Genomic DNA, 20950 nt, shown 5'->3' with positions numbered 1-20950 from the left:
AGATGTTGGGCTTTGTGTGGTAGTAGAGGGCATGCTTGTAGTTTCTGGCTTTGTGTGGTAGTGGGTGGCATGATTGTATTTCATCTCTTTCTAATCCCCACACAGTTCCTGCTGCATGTCCCTGTGGGCTACACCCTTCCCATGACCCTTGGGCTAAGACCCCCACACTTTGTTTCCCAATAGAGAAATCATGCAATGTTTTACTATCTAGTAGCAAACGTGATGGGGCCAACTGGAGATTTCAAGAGCTGAATAGAAGTCTTTAAATTTGGTATGACCCTCGCTCATAGGGGGTGTCCATTAATGAAAGAAACCTATTATATGCCATAACCCACCAGTTCTTTGAACCACCTCTCTTGCATCATTTTTGTATTTTTGTTGGAATGCACAGCTGGAACCATAATTAGAAGGATACTTTAATGTATGATTAGGTAACTATCATGGGGCCCACTAAAATCAATACATCATCAATGTGCCTTCTGAACAAGAGTTGCTTTATGCAAGATATAGAGGTTTTATCAGTAGAGATAAGTGAATTGATGCAAATTGAACTAATTTAAAAATATTTGAAATTTGCTGAACCTGGCGAATTTTAACAATTTTGGAGTTGAATTGGTTGAATCACCTAAATTGATCACAACCATTTCACATATTGCAGAAGAATGCATTGGCCAGAGAAGGATCCAAAGACCTTTGGCTCGGCTGGGTTGGTTTCCCCCATAATGTCTTACATATATCACATTACATGGTATAACACAGCCAAGCAGGAAGGGCTCTCATAGCCTGTATAAAAGCAGAAGTAGGAAATACAGCATCCATTTTGAAGTGAATCAAGATGGTGAGTGGACATCACAGTTCACAGTTCAGCCACAGAGATAAGGAGACAAACCATAAAACACTGAAGAAACTGTACAAATAGAGTATTTGGAGGCTTTAAAGGACTTTCAAGGCAAGTTGATAATGAATCGAATTTCATCTCAAAATTCATCAAGTATTCCAAACATGAAATTCAAAAGATTTGCTGATCTCTTCTGATCACACAATCTCCGATATATTCAGGTAAATTATACTTACCCGGACATTCACAGGGTATAAGAGGACATAGATTACTGTAGTACATTTCTGGGCTGCAGTTTTGAGGAAGGCACCAGCAATGATCATTTCCTATGTTCAGAAGAGATGAGTATTATTATCATTGTTGTTTGTATAGGGTGGGCATTGTCTGTCAACTCAGCCAATGAAACAGTTGAATAGGAAAAGCAAGTTGGTAGTTTTGGAGGCATGGGTTTGATTTTGCAAAAAAAGTATTTTGGCAGAGAACTTTTCCCTTGGAAAGAAGCCAGATAGTGAGATTGAAAAGTCAAAACCACACAGTACATTTAATAAGTTGAGTAACGAACCTTCAGTAGTAGGTGACATGTTTGTAGTTGTTGAGCTTTTTGTAGTAGTAATGACTAAACCCAGAAAAAAAAAAAAGTTATTTCAGTCTAAACAAAGATGAGAATGTGATGGTGTCCAATAGGCACACAGTAAATGTGATATGGACAGTGACATGCCTAACATAGGTGATGACATGTAACATGTTGTCAGTGGAGTCTGGTACAACTGCTATTACTATCTCTACCCAGATACTGCTGTAAGTCCCTGTCTCTCCACATGTGACCTCTAACCAGCATTAAATAGTAAGTTTATTGGACCTTCGGCTATGCCATAGATCAGGAGGTATAAATATAAATGCCTCAGCAAAACCGCACTAAGCACTTTACATTGAGACGACTTTCAGTAGATCTATTTATGCCTACCTGGTTATCAACCATATATTGTGAGGGTGGATCATGGTGTATACATGTTATTTAACAATTGGAACAAAGGTTTACAAAAGCATTATACACTTTATTAGGTTTACTTTAACACTTTGTTTATTAAAATCAAGATTGCATATGTGGTTTGAAATCTACCTCTGCCGTGTTGCACCTTAGCCCATATAGTACTGTGATATTGCCCTTAGCCTTTAGTTACAATATTATTGAACTGGTTCACATGGTTCGCATTGGTTTGATCTTGCAAAAAGTGTATTTTGGTAGAGAACTCTTCCATTGGAAAGAAGCCAGATAGTGAGGCAATACCCCACAGTACATTTAATAAGTTGAGTAACGTACTTTCAGTAGTAGGTGACATGGTTGTAGTGATTGGGCTTTCTGTGGTAGTAGTTGGCATGGTTATAGTTGTTGGGCTTTGTGTGGTATTAGATGGCATGGTTGTAGTTGTTGGGCTATGTGTGGTACCAGGTGGTATGGTTGTAGTTGTTGGGCTTTGTGTAGTAGTAGAGGGAATGCTTGTAGTTGTTGGGCTTTGGGTGCTACCAGGTGGCATGTTTGTAGTTGTTGGGCTTTCTGTGGTAGTAGAGGGCATGCTTGTAGTTGTTGGGATTTTTGTGGTAGTAGATATCATGCCTGTAGTTGTGGGGCTTTGTGTGGTAGTAGGTCGCATGCTTGTAGTTGTTTGGTTTTCTGTGGTAGTAGGTGGTATGCTTGTAGTTGTTTGGTTTTGTGTGGTAGTAGATGCCATGCTGGTAGTTGTTTGGCTTTGTGTGGTAGAAAAGGGCATGCTTGTAGCTTTTGGGCTTTGTGTGGTAGTAGATGGCATGCTTGTAGTTGTTGGGCTTTGTGTGGTAGTAGAGGGCATGCTTGTAGTTGTTGGGTTTTGAGTTGTTGCAGGTGGCATGGTTGTAGTTGTTGGGCTTTGTGTGGTAGTAGAAGGCAAGGGTGTAATTGTTGGGCTTTGTGTGTTAATAGGTCACATGCTTGTAGTTGTTGGGCTTTTTGCAGTAGCAGGTGGCATGCTTGTAGTTTTTGGGCTTTGTGTGGTAGTAGGTGGCATGCTTGTAGTTGTTGGACTACTTGTGGGAGTAGATATCATGACTGTAGTTGTTGGACTTTGTGTGGTAGTGGGTGGCATGCTTGTAGTTGTTGAGCTTTGTGTGGTAGTAAATGGCATGCTTGTAGTTTTTGAGCTTCGTGTGGTAGTGGGTGGCATGGTTGTAGTTGTTGGGCTTTGTGTGGTAGTAGTTGGCATGGTTGTAGTTGTTGAGCTTTGTGTGGTAGTAGGTGACATGGTTGTAGTTGGTGGGCTTTGTGTGGTAGTAGAGGGCATGCTTGTAGTTGTTGGGCTTTGAGTTGTAGTAGGTGGCATTCTTGTAGTTGTTGGGCTTTGTGCGGTAGTAGATGGCATGGGTGTAGTTCTTGAGCTTTGTGTGTTAATAGGTCGCATGCTTGTAGTTGTTGGGCTTTGTGTAGTAGTAGAGGGCATGCTTGTAGTTTTTGGGCTTTTTGTGGGAGTAGATATCATGATTGCAGTTGTTGGGCTTTGTGTGGTAGTAGAGGGCATGCTTGTAGAGGTTGAGTTTTGTGTGGTAGTAAATGGCATGGTTGTAGTTGTTGAGCTTTGGGTTGTAGTAGATGGCATGCTTGTAGTTGTTGTGCTTTGTGTGCTAGTAGAGGGCATGCTTGTAGTTGTTGAGCTTTGGGTTGTAGTAGATGGCATGCTTGTAGTTGTTGGGCTTTGTGTGGTAGTAGTTGGCATGGTTGTAGTTGTTGGGCTTTGTGTGGTAGTAGAGGGCATGCTTGTAGTTGTTGGGCTTTGTGTGGTAGTAGGTGGCATGGTTGTAGTTGTTGGGCTTTGTGTGGTAGTAGATGGCATGGTTGTAGTTGTTGGGCTTTGTGTGGTAGTAGAGGGCATGCTTGTAGTTGTTGGGATTTTTGTGGTAGTAGATATCATGCTTGTAGTTGTTGGGCTTTGTGTGGTAGTAGGTGGCATGGTTGTAGTTGTTGGGCTTTGTGTGGAAGTAGGTGGCATGGTTTGTAGTTGTTGGGCTTTGTGTGGTAGTATATGGTATGCTTGTAGTTGTTGGGCCTTGTGTGGTAATAGGTGGTTTGCTTGTAGTTGTTTGGTTTCGTGTGGTAGTAGATGGCATGCTTGTAGTTGTTGGGCTTTGTGTGGTAGTAGGTGGCATGCTTGTAATTGTTGGTTTTTTTGTGGGAGTAGATATCATGATTGTAGTTGTTGGAATTTGTGTGGTAGTAGGTGGCATGCTTGTAGTTGTTGAGCTTTGGGTTGTAGTAGATGGCATGCTTGTAGTTGTTAGGCTTTGTGTGTTAGTAGTTGGCATGGTTGCAGTTGTTGAGCTTTGTGTGGTAGTAGTTGGCATGCTTGTAGTTGTTGAGCTTTGTGTAGTAGTAATGACTAAACCCAGAAAAAATCAAACAAGAAAGTTATTTCAGTCCAATCAAAGATGAGAATGTGATGGTGGGCAATGGGCACATAGCAAATGTAATATGTACAGTGACATGCCCTAACATAGGTGATGTCATGTAACATGTTGTCAGTGGAGTCTGGTACAACTGCTATTACTAACTCTACCCAGATACTGCTGTAAGTCCCTGTCTCTCCACATGTGACCTCTAACCAGCATTAAATAGTGAGTTTATTGGACCTGCGGCTATGCCATAGATCAGGAGGTATAAATATAAATGCCTCAGCAAAACCGCACTAAGCACTTTACATTGAGGCGACTTTCAGTAGATCTATTTATGCCTATCTGGTTATCAACCATATATTGTGAGGGTGGATCATGGTGTATACATGTTATTTAGCAATTGGAACAAAGGTTTACAAAAGCATTATACACTTTATTAGGTTTACATTGATACTTTTTTTATCATATGTGATTTTAAATCTACCTCTGCAGTGTTGCACCTTAGCCCATATAGTACTGTGATATTGCCCATAGCCTTTAGCTACAATATTTTTGGACTGGTTCACATGTGGTTTGTTGATATGGACTCTCCCTGCTATTTTATATTTAATAACTGTTTTTAATAAATTGTCTTAATAAAATTAATAATATTAAGACATTTTTAGCACATATCTCTACGCTGACCCTTCGTTAACCCTTGGATCACCTGTATCTTGGTTTGTGCTGTGATTTTTAGTAGCAAATGAGATGGTTAGAGGAGCATATAAAAATCATGGGGCCCTGATGTAAAAGTCAAATTTAGTGACCCCCCACTTTCGATACCCCTTCAGTTCCTTATATACTGATTGATACCGGCAATCCAATATCTTATTCCAGAGAAAACCAAGATTTTCTTAATATGTAAATGAGCTGTTAAGGTCCATGTGCCGGTTACAGATCTCCCTGATAATCTGCCTCCATAGCTTCTTTGAAATGACAGAGGCCGTAATCAGTGTGAGACATGTAGATCAGGAGAGCAGACTGTCAGTCATTACATGTCTCACACTGGTGATACTCCCATTCATTTAAAATAAGCTCTGGATGCAGATTCTCAGTGAGATCTATGTCCAGCCCATAGATCTTAACAACTCATTTACATATAAGAAAAATGTAAATTCTCTGGAGTAAGACGTTAGATCACAGATATCAAGTTATCACTTTAGTCATCTTCCTATGACCTGTTGCCCATATAGACGGCGCAGGAGGGTTGATCCTACTGACAGATTCCCTTTAATTTACTGCCTTAAAGGGAAAAAAAGTTATGGCTCTTAGAAAGCAGAGATTAAAAAAAATGAAAAATGAAAAATACTCTTCACATATTGGCTGACATTGATTGTGTCCTTAAAGGGTTAATGTATATCTACTATGCAGTAACTTTATAAATGAGGTGAATATTTGTATTGGGCAACACTGGGGTGAATCTTACTTACGTGGACAGTCACACGGGATAAGCGGGCAGTTATAATGGTTGTAGTAGTACATATTTGGATTGCAGCGTTGAGGGAGGCACCAGCAGTGTTTCTTTTCTGGATATTGTTAAGAAAGCACGATTATAATCAACATTATTTTTATATAGTGTTTACCTTTATTATACATTTATTATATAAGCTCATCTATTATATAAGCTCATGTTTTCAGTTTCTCACCTCTAGGGAGTATTTTCCTTACAGGAATAAAATGGACAAGAAAATTGGATTAAGTTGTAATCCAAATAGAAAAAAATAGGGTTTTCGAATGACAGTATGCTTAAAATAGGCCGTGTCCTTAGTGGGTTAAAAATCGGTCATCTCATTCATTCAAATGAAAGGTTGCACCTTTACACAGTTTGTAGTAGATAACACAGGAGATATCATTCCACTATTCACAATAGTTGATGTCACAGCTCACCTCCTCCTCCTCAAGTACAATTACTGATAGCACCTTTATATAAAATGGGCAGCTCAGGATTCACCATTCACAATAGGTGATGTCACAGCTCACCTCCTCCTCCTGTATAATGACTGATAACACCTCTATATACAGTAGATAACACAGGATCCACCATTCACAATAGGTGATGTCACAACTCACCTCCTCCTCCTGTACAATGACTGATAACACCTCTATATACACTAGAAGACACAGGATCCACCATTCACAATAGGTGATGTCACAGCTCTAGGGATGAGCGGATCCTTGGAAGTTCAGGTTTGGCGAGTTTGGCCGAACTTGAGTCCAAAGTTCAGTTTGGGTAACAGAACTTGACCCCGGACTACATATAAATCAATGGGAACCCAAACTTTAGTGCTGTAAAATGGTCGTAGTAAAGGCTAGGGGGCTGCAAAAGGAAGCAAAATGGGGCAAGAGCAGGACAAAGGCCCTGCAAACATATATGGATAGGAAAAATACTTAAAATAACATAGAATAAAAAAATAATAATAATCTTGAACCAGGAGGTGGAGGTCCAAGTGGAGGAGTGGAGCAGTGCCTTTCATGTGTATTTCTCTGTACTTATTAATAAATAATTAAATTTAAAAAACGACGTAGGGTTTACCTTATTTTTAATACCCAGCCAAGGGAAAGCAGACAGTCATGACCTGGTCTTAGTGTGCTCAGAAGTGTTATGTTCTGCTACCAAAGCTAAGGAAAGAGAGGAGATCTGTCCCTACTATAAGACTCAGCTGAATCCCTACGATGTAACAGGGAACCTGATCCTGCGATCAGACCTGCTAAAGTCCTAATCTAGTCTGTACGAAGACCTATAGATGTGGGGAGGGAATCCCTACAAGTACTAAGGACTGGGAGGAATATGGGACACCTCCTAACAGAAATAGTAGCAGACAGACGAACAAACAAAATAGATAGAACATAGAGGTCCGTAGACCAAGCAAACTAACAGAGTTAGATACAGAGCACAGGCTAGCTAGAAAGTAGATATACAATGAAGTCCAGCAAAGCCAGAAGGGCGGAGCAGGATTAAATAGGCCAACAAAGTCATGTGACCAGCAAAGGAAAAAAAACCTAACAGCAAGGTTCTAACAGTACCCCCCCTTCTAAGAGGATCCTCCGGATCCCCTAGGACCAGGCTTATCAGGAAATCTCCTGTGAAACGCTCTGATAAGTCTGGACGCGGAAACATCATCTGACCTCACCCAAGAGTTATCCTCGGGTCCGAAACCTTTCCAGGCCACAAGATACTGCAAACTACCTCTATACCGTCTAGAGTTAAGGATGCGAGAAATTTCATATTCCCCGTCCTCCACCACCGGAGGAACAGAGGCAGAGGCGTCACCATCCGACACAACAGCTTTTTTTAACAGAGAGACATGAAAGACCGGATTAATTCTCCAGGAGGTAGGAACCTCCAACCTAACAGCAGATTGGTTGACAACCTGAAGCACCTTAAAGGGCCCTACAAACTTGGGACCCAATTTCTTAGAAGGAATCCTCAACCGCAGATTCCTAGAGGACAACCAAACCATGTCACCAACAGCGAACAAAACCTCCTGTCGTTTCCTATCAAAGTAGTCTTTAGATTTTCTGTTGGCCTCCTGAAGATTACCACGCACATCCGTCCAAACTCTTTCCAAATCACCGGAAAAATTCTCCTCCTCAGGCACGGCAGATCCCAACTTGGAGAACGACCCAAACGACGGATGTCTCCCAGAACAACAAAAAAAAGGCGAACAACCAGCAGAAGAAGATGTATGATTGTTCAGAGCAAATTCGGCAAGTGGCAGAAACTCAGACCACCCCTCTTGATTGTCTGCCACAAAACAACGCAAGAACTGCTCAACATCCTGGTTTTTCCTTTCTGTCTGGCCATTAGATTCAGGATGATATCCGGACGAAAACGACAAATGAATTCCCAACCTGTCACAAAAGGCACGCCAAAAACGAGCCACGAACTGAGGACCCCTATCAGAAACAATGTCAGTAGGAACGCCATGAAGTCTGACAATTTCCTTGACAAAGGCCTTAGCGAGAGTTTTAGCGCAGGGCAGTTTGACGAAGGGAACCAAGTGACACATCTTGCTAAAACGGTCCACGACCACCCAGATGACAGTAAAACCCTCAGAGGGGGGAAGGTCAGTTATAAAGTCCATAGCCAAATGTGTCCAAGGAGCACTGGGGACCTCCAAAGGACAAAGCAACCCCGCAGCAGGAGTATGTGAGGACTTAGATCTAGCACATATAGTACATTGGCGCACCCACTTAATGACTTCCTTCTGCCATCCAGGCCACCAAAAACTGCGACCCACCAGTCTCTTGGTCTCAGAGATTCCGGGATGACCTGCCAACCGAGATTCGTGACACTCAACAAACAAATCTCTCCTAAAGGTCCCAGGCACAAACAACCTCCCATGAGGAGTGTTAGATGGGGCATTCTCCTGAGCTTTAAGAATCTCATCTTCCAAAACGGAGTCTAAAGCAGCTATCACAACACCTTCTTGTAAAATGTTTTCCTCTTTCTCAGCACCGACTATGGGAGAAAAACTGCGAGACAAGGCATCCGCCTTAACATTCTTAGTACCAGGGATGTAAGTAACGGAGAAATTAAACCGCGAGAAAAACAGTGCCCACCTAGCCTGACGGGCATTCAGGCGCTTGGCAGCATCAAGATATATCAGATTTTTATGATCCGTAAGAACCTGAACGGGAAATTCCGCACCTTCCAAGAAGTGGCGCCAGTGTTCAAATGCGAGTTTAATAGCCAATAATTCCCGATTACCAATATCGTAATTCAGTTCAGTCTCCGAAATTTTTTTTGAAAAAAAGGCACAGGGATGTAATCCATCCCCGTTATCCTGAGACAATACTGCGCCAACCCCCACAGAGGAAGCATCAACCTCAACCAAAAACGGCCTAGTAACATCAGGCTGCATAAGGATGGGAGCAGAGGTGAACCTCTCCTTGAGATACACAAAAGCTTCAATGGCCTCAGAAGACCACTGAACCGCATCAGCACCTTTCCTGGTGAGATCAGTCAGAGGTTTGACAATACTAGAAAATTTTTTTATGAACTTTCTGTAGTAATTGGCGAAACCCAAAAACCTCTGTATCGATTTCAAACCAATAGGCCTAGGCCATTCCTGCACAGCCTGAACCTTAACCGGATCCATCTCAAAACCTTTGCTGGAGATAATGTAGCCCAAAAAACTAATTCTCTGTACAGCGAACTCACATTTCTCCAGCTTAGCAAAAAGCGAATTGTCCATTAATAACTGTAATACCTCACGCACGCTCCGCCAATGAGACTCCAGATCTGGCGAATAAATCAAAATGTCATCCAAATACACAACCACATTTTTACCGATCAAAGGTCTAAGGATGTCATTAATCAGATTCTGAAAAAATGCAGGAGCATTAGTAAGACCAAAAGGCATAACCAGATTCTCAAAATGACCCACAGGAGTGTTAAAAGCAGTCTTCCATTCATCACCCTCCTTCATGCGCAACAGATTGTATGCCCCCTTAAGGTCAATTTTAGAGAACCACTTGGCCCCCAATAACTGGTTAAACAGATCAGGAATCAATGGCAGTGGGTAAGGATTGCGTACCGTAATTTTGTTAATCTCACGAAAATCCAGACAAGGACGTAAACCGCCGTCCTTTTTTTTTACAAAAAAAAATCCAACCGCCACAGGAGACTTAGAGGGCCTAATGTGACCGGCGGCCAAACTTGTCTGTATGTATTCCTCCAAAGCCTTCCTCTCAGGAATAGTAAGGTTAAATAAACGACTTTTAGGAAGAGTCGCTCCAGGGACAAATTCAATAGAACAATCATAGTCTCTATGGGGAGGCAAAACCTGCGATTCCTTCTCAGAAAAAACTCTCCAAAAATCCTGAATAGGAACAGGCAATTCTCCCCTATCCAAAGCTGCAATACGCCCATTACAACACTTGTCATAACATTTATGGCTCCAGGATTTAATTTCACTGGTAGACCAATCCAGTACAGGATTGTGAAATTTTAACCAGGGCAAACCCAATATTACTGGAGAAGGCAAGTTATTCAACACTACCAAATCCAATTTCTCATGGTGAACACCATTAATAGTGAGAGGAAATTCACTGACCTTGAGAGTAATATTCTTCAAAGGGGAGCCATCCACAGAAACCACAGCAATGGGGGATGATAAAGGTTCAGGTTTTAAATTGAGTTTTTCCACGAATCCCCCATCAATTACATTCAGTGTAGACCCGCAATCAACAAACACCCGAAATTCCATTAATTTTTCCTGAGCAATCGTGGAAGCAGCTAAAAATATACCCTTGGAATTTAAACAGGCAATACGGGCGTGACTGACCATTTTTTTTTCTTTCTTCATCCGAAGCTCACAGCCTTTAATCAAATGACCAGATTTTCCGCAATAGAAGCACAAGCCTTCTGAAAAACGACGGTCTTTTTCTTGAGAGCGAGGTGCCACCGATCCAATCTCCATCGGTTCACCACTGTTAGTACACACATTATCATAACCAGAAACTGACATAGCAGAGGATTTGCTCTCATTAACCCTAGCACGCAGTCTTCTATCCACCCGTATAGCTAATTGCATAGCCTGTTGCAAATCCTCAGGTGTAGGATAAGCAATTAGCAGGTCTTTAACCCTTTCACTGAGCCCAGCAAGAAATAGACTTTTCAGAGCAGAATCGTTCCACCCTGTTTGAGTGGACCAACGACGAAAATGTGTACAATATTTTTCCACATTACCCGATCCTTGTTTTAGACGTCTCAACTCAGTCTCAGCTGATGCGACACGGTCAGGATCATCATATAATAGTCCCAAAGCAGAAAAAAAACTATCCACTGATCTGAAGCATGAATCACTAGGTTGCAAAGAAAAGGCCCACTCCTGAGGCTCTTTGCGCAAAAGAGACATTATGAACCCTACGCGCTGGGATTCATCCCCAGAGGACTTAGGTCTCAAACGAAAATACAATAAGCAAGCATTTTTAAATGAAAAAAATTCTCGGTGTTCACCAAAAAATAAATCCGGCAAACATACCTTAGGCTCCAAGAAATGTGCTCCAGGACAGTTACTCACGTGCTGACGGAGCTCGGCCACCTCCAGAGAGAGTCCCTGCAGGCGATGAGCCAAATCCTGAACCGACACCATGATGGAACAGAAAAATCTTTCCTTAGAGAATTTGCAGGCTGGACTTACTGTTATGTTCTGCTACCAAAGCTAAGGAAAGAGAGGAGATCTGTCCCTACTATAAGACTCAGCTGAATCCCTACGATGTAACAGGGAACCTGATCCTGCGATCAGACCTGCTAAAGTCCTAATCTAGTCTGTACGAAGACCTATAGATGTGGGGAGGGAATCCCTACAAGTACTAAGGACTGGGAGGAATATGGGACACCTCCTAACAGAAATAGTAGCAGACAGACGAACAAACAAAATAGATAGAACATAGAGGTCCGTAGACCAAGCAAACTAACAGAGTTAGATACAGAGCACAGGCTAGCTAGAAAGTAGATATACAATGAAGTCCAGCAAAGCCAGAAGGGCGGAGCAGGATTAAATAGGCCAACAAAGTCATGTGACCAGCAAAGGAAAAAAAACCTAACAGCAAGGTTCTAACAAGAAGGAGCAAATATCCCAAAAATGAGGGGACCCTAAAAAAATTTTAATAACCAGATAAAGCAAAGCAGACAACTGGGAACTGTTATTAATAGGCTGGGAAGGGCTATGGATATGGGCCCCTTCCCAGCTTAATAAGACCAACCCTCAGCCACCCCAGAAATGGCGCATTCAATAGAACGAGCAATTCTAGCGCTTAGCCTTACCTCTTCCCAATTGCCCTGATACTTTGGCAATCGTGGTAATAGTTTTGGGGTTGATGTAACCTGTCTAATGTCTGCTGACATCAAGTCCAGGGGTTAGTAATGGAGAGGCATCTATCAGATACCCCCATTACTAAGCCCATAGTCAAAAGAAATAAATACACACACACAAAAGTCCTATATTTGTAAAAATCGTTTCCATACAATTTCACTCTTTCTCCCATTTATTAGAGTAAAAAAATAATCCACAGGGTGCGCCGTGCTCCAAGTGGAGGTCCCGCGACAATCACCGTCTTTTTCATCCAGTGTATGGAGCTCCGTTCAGAGAGCAAAGCTCGATATACTGGAGCAGCAGCCACTGCCGGGTCTGACGCTGTTCTCCGCGAGACCCATCTGCTGTATACTGAGGTGACGTCAGTAAGGTTACCTCAGTTCACAGGCGCGGATTCACACGAGGGCTTCGCAAGAGCCGGTATGGTGAGCGGTGATGTCACAGGACTTTTCTGTCTCTGTGTTTATTTCTTTTGACCACTAGGTTAGTAATGGGGTTTTCTGACAGACACCTCTCCATTACTAACCTGTGGTCTTAATGTCAGTGGACATTACAGAGCTGGCATCAACCCCACAATCCCATTGCCCCAATTTACAACACACCAGGGCAATAGGAAAGATCCAAGGCTAAGAACAAGAATTGGTGCATCTCATGGATGCACCATTTCTGGGGTGGATGAGGGATGGTCTTATTAGGCTCAGATGGGGCCAATATCCATGGCTTTTCCAAGCCTATTAGTATCAGCCCCCAGCTGTCAGCTTTGCCTAGGCTGCTTCTGAAAAATAGGGCGGACTCTGCATCATTTTTGCAGGGTCCCCCTATTTTTAATAATGAGCTAAGGAAGATCAGAGATCTGAAGGATGATACTAATAGGCTGGGCAGGTTCATGGATATTTGCCACTTTCCAGCACAATAAGACAAGCTCACAGCTGTCTGCTTTCCGTTGGCTAGTTATAAAAATAGGGGGGACCTCACATCATTTTTTTAAATTATTTATTTCTTTTACACTCCAAGGACGGATCATGTGGTGCACCGGCCAATCACATCCATGCCAATACTTGGAATAGCTGTGATGGGGCTTGAAGTGCTGAACCCGAACAGTAACATGGATGTACAGTAAAAGTTGGGGTTCGGTACCTAACACTAAATGTCCGATGATTCAAAAGTCTGCAGTCACACAGAATGACTGCAGACTTTTGGTAGAAGAACAGACAACCCTTTTATAGCATAACACATTAACTATACCATGTCACAATACTATTGATGAGTAGATCTGACAAAACTTAAATTCTCCAAATCACGTGGATTATACCAGAAAATTCAATTTGCAGTGAAGTTATTGTGAAGACCCAGGGTCTTCCATGGGTGTAACGCTACTTAGACAACACAGGGTGAGGGTAAAACAGCGTGACAATATTTTTTTTGAAACACAAAGCGAACAATAAACACACAGAACAGTCCCAGCAAATACTCAAGATGGTAGAACACTACACAGTCTCACTCTTTCTTCTCTGCCCACCTTGGAAAGTACAGCTGTGACTTTGGAGACTTCCAGGGCCGACTACCTCAACCAGTGCCCCCCCCCGCTTCTGGTGGGCCCCCCACAGAGAGAGGGTAGCGGCAAGCTTAGGAAGCTAGCAGTCCATCGAGAGTTTCCGTGGGGCCAGATGAATGGTGTGTCCCAATCTGGCTTCTCCCCAAAATGTATCCAGGTCTCTCTCATGGTTAATGGAGCAGATCCGTATCTTTCCAGTTAGGGCTGTTACCCTTAGGCTAGAATCATATAGAATTCAAATCTGTGTCTCTTTGGCTGCCATGATATCCATCTGCTGTCCTGAAGGATGTCTCTCATTCTTCTTGTAAAGTCTTTTTGACTCTCCTTGATTCTGTCTGCAGCACTACAGACATCCCTGTTTATATTTACATCGGTGTAAGGACATCAGTCACAGGTAAGAGGTAAAGGTGCAGTGCTCACCTATCATTGTTTGAGCTAATCTATTTACATAGCTGGTATCACAGGGGCTGTTGTAAATAGCTGGCTTTTAGTACAATTTGTCATTAGCATAGTACACATGATTGTTTCCAAAGGAATAGAATTCAACATTCAGGCTAATACAAATACTGGTCTGTTCTTATTGACCAGACACAAAGATAAAAGGGTATTTCTCTTGGATGAACAAATCTAAATGTCTGTCTTATTAATATTTTACTCTGTATCGTCACAGTTATTCTCCACAAATGGAATGTCTCTATTTATAATCTAAGGTCTTATCAGACCCGAGAGCATACTAAACATAAGATGTTAAAAATGTATGCTCATTGCTCACATATCCAGCACCTCCACTGATTGCTGCTTGTAATCTGTTCCTCAGAGCCATCTCTTTCGTTGTGTGCCCCATCTCTTGCAATGCATAGTAACCTCTGAGGCTTGGTCGTGGCTTAATGTCCCAGCCTAAATTGAACATGCTAAGAAATGTGGTGCACGATGGGAGTAGAAGAGGCCCAGAGAACAGTGTCCCATCCAGTCATATGCAGTCCGCTGTAGCTTCTTTGACCTATTCATTGTAGGCCAGAACTTCAGGCTGAGACCAGGCGCCAGAGGTCACTGCGCCTTGCTCGTCCATGGCATCATGATGTCTGGTGTGCAGTGACCCCTGATGCCTGGTAACCCAGAGTGAACTGGTTGAACATGCAATTGCAGAAAGAAGAGGACCGGACGGTGGGCAGTGTGAAGGGGGAAAGACGAAGAAGACAACATGATGGACAGGCTCTGAATACCCCATGATGGGCTGCCAGCAGGAGAGAGGATGTAAAGTAGTGGATTGCTGAGTACTATTTTTTTTTTAACTTATGCTGGCCATCTATGGCTCAGCAAAATAGTGACCAGCTGGACGCCATTCTTCTGAATCCATGCAAATTTACAAAAATCCATAATCTCAAACATGCAAAATTTTGTATATTCCAGTAGATTGAATTACACTTTATTTTTTTTTTAACCTTGGCATTTTCAAGTCTTTTAATTTTTACTACTAATATACCAACACCTTACCAGTAGTTAGTCGTGGAGTGGTTGTTGAGCTTGTTGATGTAGTCGGAGCTGTAGAAAAGAAGACTGAGTTAATAATATGAATCATAACTTCATGTTTTTGATTTTATATATTGATTTCTTCCACCTGCTTGAACAGAATATCAGTACTAATATCAGATATTGACTACTGAGCTACTGTTGTACTGAATGTGAAATAACTGGGAATTCCATGATGTCAGTCATGATGTTCAGCTAGATAAGGAGAAAGACATGATGGGTAATTCGAATGGAATCAAAAAACATAGATTAGGAAAATACTCTTTTTTATCATGATAGGATATATTTGGGATAAACTAATTAGCATCGGAATACAACCTTTTAGCCTTTTTACTGACAGAAATAAACAAAAATGATCAGTAATAAGAAGGTAAGTGATTTAAGAGTTTGGTTTGATCCCCAAAAAAACTAATTTATAATCCAAATCCAATCAAAGTAACTTTTTTAGTAAGTTAGTCTCATATTCATATAGGGTTTGATCTGTTATATATTTCTTCTATTTTACATTATATATATATATATATACATATATATATATATATATATATATATATGTGTATATATATATATATATATATATATATATATATCCCTAGTCTACCAGTAGTAATACGTGTAAAGGTTTTGGTTGTTAAAGTAGTCAGAGCTGTAGACAAAAAGGCATCACTTATAATGGTAGCAAAAAAGTTCCACCCTTATTTATGACTCAGTTAAAATCTATAGGTTTCTATAATTAAATCCATAGGTTTTTATAATAATTGACAAAAAAATAAAAAAACAAAAACTCACCAGGAGTAACAAGCGATGTATGTGTAGTTGGGTTTGTTGATGTAGACGAAGCTGGAGCAAAAAAAAAAAAAAAAGTATAATTTAGCAATGTCAATCAAAAGACCTCCACTGAGTAAGTGTCATTCTGAAAAAACAAATGTCATTTGAATTTTACTTTCTGTATTTTTGTTATGACAAACATATAGAAAACTTGCCAGTAGTAGCGCTAGAAGTGGTTGTAGTTGAGATTGTTGATGTACTTGCAGCTGTAGATAAAAAAACTAAATTTTTAATCCTCAAATCAGACTGGTAACATTTTCCTTATGTACTGTATATGTCACATCTTAATTCTTCATTTAGAAAATTTTGCATTTTTTTTCAGTGGTTTCAATGAAAAAAAATAATAGTAATAAGTGACAAAACAAAGTCATTTTTTATTTTAGAAAAATGAGGAGTTTCCTACATGGCGGTCAGTCACTCAGGCCTTGGGAGTAAATTATGGTTACTGCACCTATAGTTTATAAACTATATATACATATATATATATACTAGATGGTGGCCCGATTCTAACGCAGCGGGTATTCTAGAATATGTGTGCGGCCGACTGGGCTCAATCAGCAGAGCGTTGTTTAAATTTGGCGCCAAAATCGCTGATTGGTCGCGGCCGGCAACCGCGACCAATTAGCAAAACGGTGTTTAAATTTGGCGGCAATATATTATTGGTCGCGGGTGGCGGCTGCGACCAATCAGCGAGCTGTGTTAGTGAGGACCGGAGAGCTTGTTTAAATTTGGCGCTAAAATCGCTGATTATTCGCTGCCGCGACCAATCAGCAAAACGGTGTTTAAATTTGCCGCCAATATCGCTGATTGGTCGTAGCCGGCGGTCGCGACCAATCAGCAGAGCGGGGTTTAAATTTGGCACCAATAATGCTGATTGGCTGCGGCCGGCAACCGAGACCAATCAGCAGAGCGGTGTTTAAATTTGGCGCCAATAATGAAGATTGGTCGCGGCCGGCGGTCGCGACCAATCAGCAGAGGGGTGTTTAAATTTGGTGGCAATCAGCGAATCGTATTAGTGAGGACCGGTGAGAAGCGCTGCCTGTGCGGCAACTTCCGCTGCGAGAAGCCGGGAGATGAGCGGCTGCTCGCAGCAGAGGTATCCCGACCGGCAGCGCCGCTCCCCGGTCCTCCCTTGACACTTGCCGTCGGGAGATCAGCGGCCCTAGCAGCTGATCTCCCGACGGTAGCGGCATGGAGGTCAGCGGCGCTGCCGGTCGGGGTCCTTTTGGTGCAAGCAGCCAGGGGATGAGCGCCTCGCGCCGCCTCATCTCCCGGCTGCATCGCCGCTGACCTCCGTCCTGCAGATGAGCAGCTAACGGTCGCCATATTTTTCTCAAATCCCGCGTCGCTGATTGGCCGCGGCCGGACCAATCAGCGACGCGGGATTTCCTGGACAGACAGACAGACAGAAAGACAGACAGACAGACGGGATAAGACGATTATATATATATGTATATATATATATATATACTGTACAGACCAAAAGTTTGGACACACCTTCTCATTTAAAGATTTTTCTGTATTTTCATGACTTTGAAAGTTGTACATTCACACTGAAGGCATCAAATCTATGAATTAACACATGTGGAATTATATACTTAACAAAAAAGTGTGAAACAACTGAAAATATGTCTTATATTCTAGGTTCTTCAAAGAAGCCACCTTTTGCTTTGATGACTGCTTTGCACACTCTTGGCATTCTCTTGATGAGCATCAAGAGGTAGTCACCGGAAATGGTTTTCACTTCACAGGTGTGCCCTGTCAGGTTTAATAAGTGGGATTTCTTGCCTTATAAATGGGGTTGGGACCATCAGTTGTGTTGTGCAGAAGTCAGGTGGATACACAGCTGATAATCCTACTGAATAGACTGTTAGAATTTGTATTATGGCAAGAAAAAAGAGGCTAAGTAAAGAAAAACGAGTGGCCATCATTACTTTAAGAAATGAAGGTCAGTCAGTCCGAAAAATTTGGAAAACTTTGAAAGTGTCCCCAAGTGCAGTAGCAAAAACCATCAAGCGCTACAAAGAAACTGGCTCACATGAGGACCGCCCAAGGAAAGGAAGACCAAGAGTCACTTCTGCTTCTGAGGATAAGTTTATCCGAGTCACCAGCCTCAGAAATCGCAGGTTAACAGCAGCTCAGATTGGAGACCAGGTCAATGCCACACAGAGTTCTAGCAGCAGACACATCTCTTCAACAACTGTTAAGAGGAGACTTTGTGCAGCAGGCCTTCATGGTAAAATAGCTGCTAGGAAACCACTGCTAAGAACAGGCAACAAGCAGAAGAGACTTGTTTGGGCTAAAGAACACAAGGAATGGACATTAGACCAGTGGAAATCTGTGCTTTGGTCTGATGAGTCCAAATTTGAGATCTTTGGTTCCAACCACCGTGTCCTTGTGTGACGCAGAAAAGGTGAACGGATGGACTCTACATGTCTGGTTCCCACTGTGAAGCATGGAGGAGGAGGTGTGATGGTGTGGGGGTACTTTGCTGGGGACACTGTTGGGGATTTATTCAAAATTGAAGGCATACTGAACCAGCATGGCTACAACAGCATCTTGCAGCGGCATGCTAGTTCATCCGGTTTGCGTTTAGTTGGACCATCATTTATTTTTCAACAGGACAAATGACCCCAAACACACCTCCAGGCTGTGTAAGGGTTATTCGAACAAGATGGAGAGTGATGGGGTGCTACGCCAGATGACCTGGCCTCTTCAGTCACCAGACCTGAACCCAATCGAGATGGTTTGGGGTGAGCTGAACCACAGAGTGAAGGCAAAAGGGCCAACAAGTGCTAAGCATCTCTGGGAACTCCTTCAAGATTGTTGGAAAACCATTTCCAGTGACTACCTCTTGAAGCTCATCAAGAGAATGCCAAGGGTGTGCAAAGCAGTCATGAAAGCAAAAGGTGGCTACTTTGAAGAACCTAGAATATAAGACATATTTTCAGTTGTTTCACACTTTTTTGTTAAGAATATAATTCCACATGTGTTAATTCATAGTTTTGATGCCTTCAGTGTGAATTTACAATTTTCATAGTCATGAAAATACAGAAAAATCTTTAAATGAGAAGGTGTGTCCAAACTTTTCGTCTGTACTGTGTGTATATATATATATATATATATATATATATATATATATATATATATATATTCATATTCATAATGTTTGGAGCTCTGTTCTTTTTAATAGAGATCTCCATATCCCCTGCATCTCTGCAATAAGAAAGCAGTGGAAAGCATGTGACCACGTCCAAAAAACAAGAATAGAACAGGAAAATGAGCTTAAAAACTTGCCAGTCGTCTCTGGAGAGGAGGTCGTAGTTGGTTTTGGTGATGACTGTGGAGGTATCGTCTAACAACTGAATTATTTCAGTTTTAGCCAAAACATCTACAAAATTTCTTCCTCCTTTATTTATTTATTTTTTTGCTTCATAATAAAATGATACAATACTAACTTGTAGTTAACAGTGAGAGAGTTGTACTCAGGTTTGTGGATGTTGGTGTCGTTGGAACTGTAATAAAAGGCAAAGTTATTCATTTAATATCTATCATAGTGGTAACAAAACCTTGTTCCCCATTGCATGTCACACTAAGGATTTCATTTTTTGCATATTTTTAGTTACTTTTACCTTTTCCTTTGTTAGTGTCAAAACATCCAAACACTCACTAGTAGTAAGAAGTGAGGTGATTGATTTGATTTTAATTTTATTCTTATGGAGAAAGCATCCAATAACTCACCTGTAGTAGGAAGTGATGTAATTGTTGTCGGAGCTGATGATGTATCAGGAGCTGCAGCAAAAAGGAAAAGTTATTAAAAAAAAACAATCAATTTACATTCGCTTGCCAACTAGCATTTTAAACATTTCAGGAATTTGTATTTTGCGTTCAAGTTTTTTATGACAAAAATACCCAAAACTTACGAGTAGTATTGGATGAAGCGGTTGAAGCTAAAATTGTCGATATGGTCGTAGCTGAAGACAAAAAGGCAAAGTTATTAATCTACAGGAAATGGAACAGTAACACAACATATTTTTCCCTTATCTTTGTCTCACATTTAAGTCTTGTTTAGAATGTATTGTTACTTTGGTTTTTCAATTCCTATTTTTAGGTTTCTTAATGACCAAAATACCAAACTCTCAATCTTAACAAGTAAGAAATCAACAACTTCTACTTACCAGAAGTCACAGCAGAAGTGATTGTGGTTGTTGATGTTGTTGGAACTGTAAGAAAAAGCAAAGTTATTAAATAACTCATTGTAAACTATTTGGGAATTTACATATAATTTTCAAAGTTTTTTAATCAAAAAATATCCAAGACTTACAAGTAGTAATGGTTGAAGTGTCTTTAACTGAAGTCATGGATGTGGTTGTAACTGAAGACAAAAAAGCAAAGTTATTAATCTACTGGAATCAGAACAGTAGCAAAAATATTTCTCTTCTATGTGTCACGGGTGTATCAGAGGTGACAGACAGTCGCCCTGCCGTTGGTTGCAGGAGATCTCTACGTTTGCATTACAGACATGTTCTTAGATGAGAGGCTGTCTCTAGGACCTAGCGGCTAACTCCCTCTCGCTAAGTAGCTCTCTGGTCTGGGTGTATAAATACCTGGTGTGTCTGAGAGGGAGGTGCCAGCTATATTCATTACTACTTGTGAGGCTTTAGCAAGAGCAGTACTTCGACCTCTCTGGAGCTTGAGGCCATGTTCGCATTTGGAGTCATCTAAAGCTAAGCAATCCCCCCCGTTTGTCTACCCTTGTTGTCTATAGAGTTTAGTGGAGATCAACTAGCGCTCATCTCCTCCCATCCCTAGCCTAAGTCATACAACAGGGAAAGTCAGAGCGAGGCACGTGTGTGGGGATTGGTGCAGAGCCAATATAAGGACGGTAGTTGAGACATGGTGACACTAGACCAGACAAGG

At 41.5% G+C, this 20950-nt stretch overlaps 1 protein-coding gene across 1 annotated transcript in view; it reads right to left on the bottom strand.

Moving 5' to 3' along the window:
* LOC141155583 (uncharacterized) overlaps positions 1-20950 on the bottom strand; it is a 184648-nt gene that overhangs the window by 16710 nt on the left and 146988 nt on the right. Inside the window, exons 45-52 of the mRNA XM_073642453.1 lie at positions 20355-20405; positions 20209-20253; positions 19954-20004; positions 19772-19822; positions 15992-16042; positions 15167-15214; positions 1401-1454; positions 1075-1164 (exon numbers count right to left, since the gene is read on the bottom strand). Of these exons, the coding sequence (XP_073498554.1) occupies positions 1075-1164; positions 1401-1454; positions 15167-15214; positions 15992-16042; positions 19772-19822; positions 19954-20004; positions 20209-20253; positions 20355-20405 (441 nt within the window). The remainder of the gene's footprint in view (positions 1-1074; positions 1165-1400; positions 1455-15166; positions 15215-15991; positions 16043-19771; positions 19823-19953; positions 20005-20208; positions 20254-20354; positions 20406-20950) is intronic.

The sequence above is a fragment of the Phyllobates terribilis genome, unplaced genomic scaffold (assembly GCF_046119375.1).
Source record: "Phyllobates terribilis strain yellow unplaced genomic scaffold, ASM4611937v1 Scaffold_7__3_contigs__length_470593459, whole genome shotgun sequence".
Lineage (NCBI taxonomy): Eukaryota > Metazoa > Chordata > Amphibia > Anura > Dendrobatidae > Phyllobates > Phyllobates terribilis.
The sequence above is the reverse complement of the archived record's forward strand: the minus strand, read 5'-3'. Positions and strand labels throughout refer to the sequence as shown.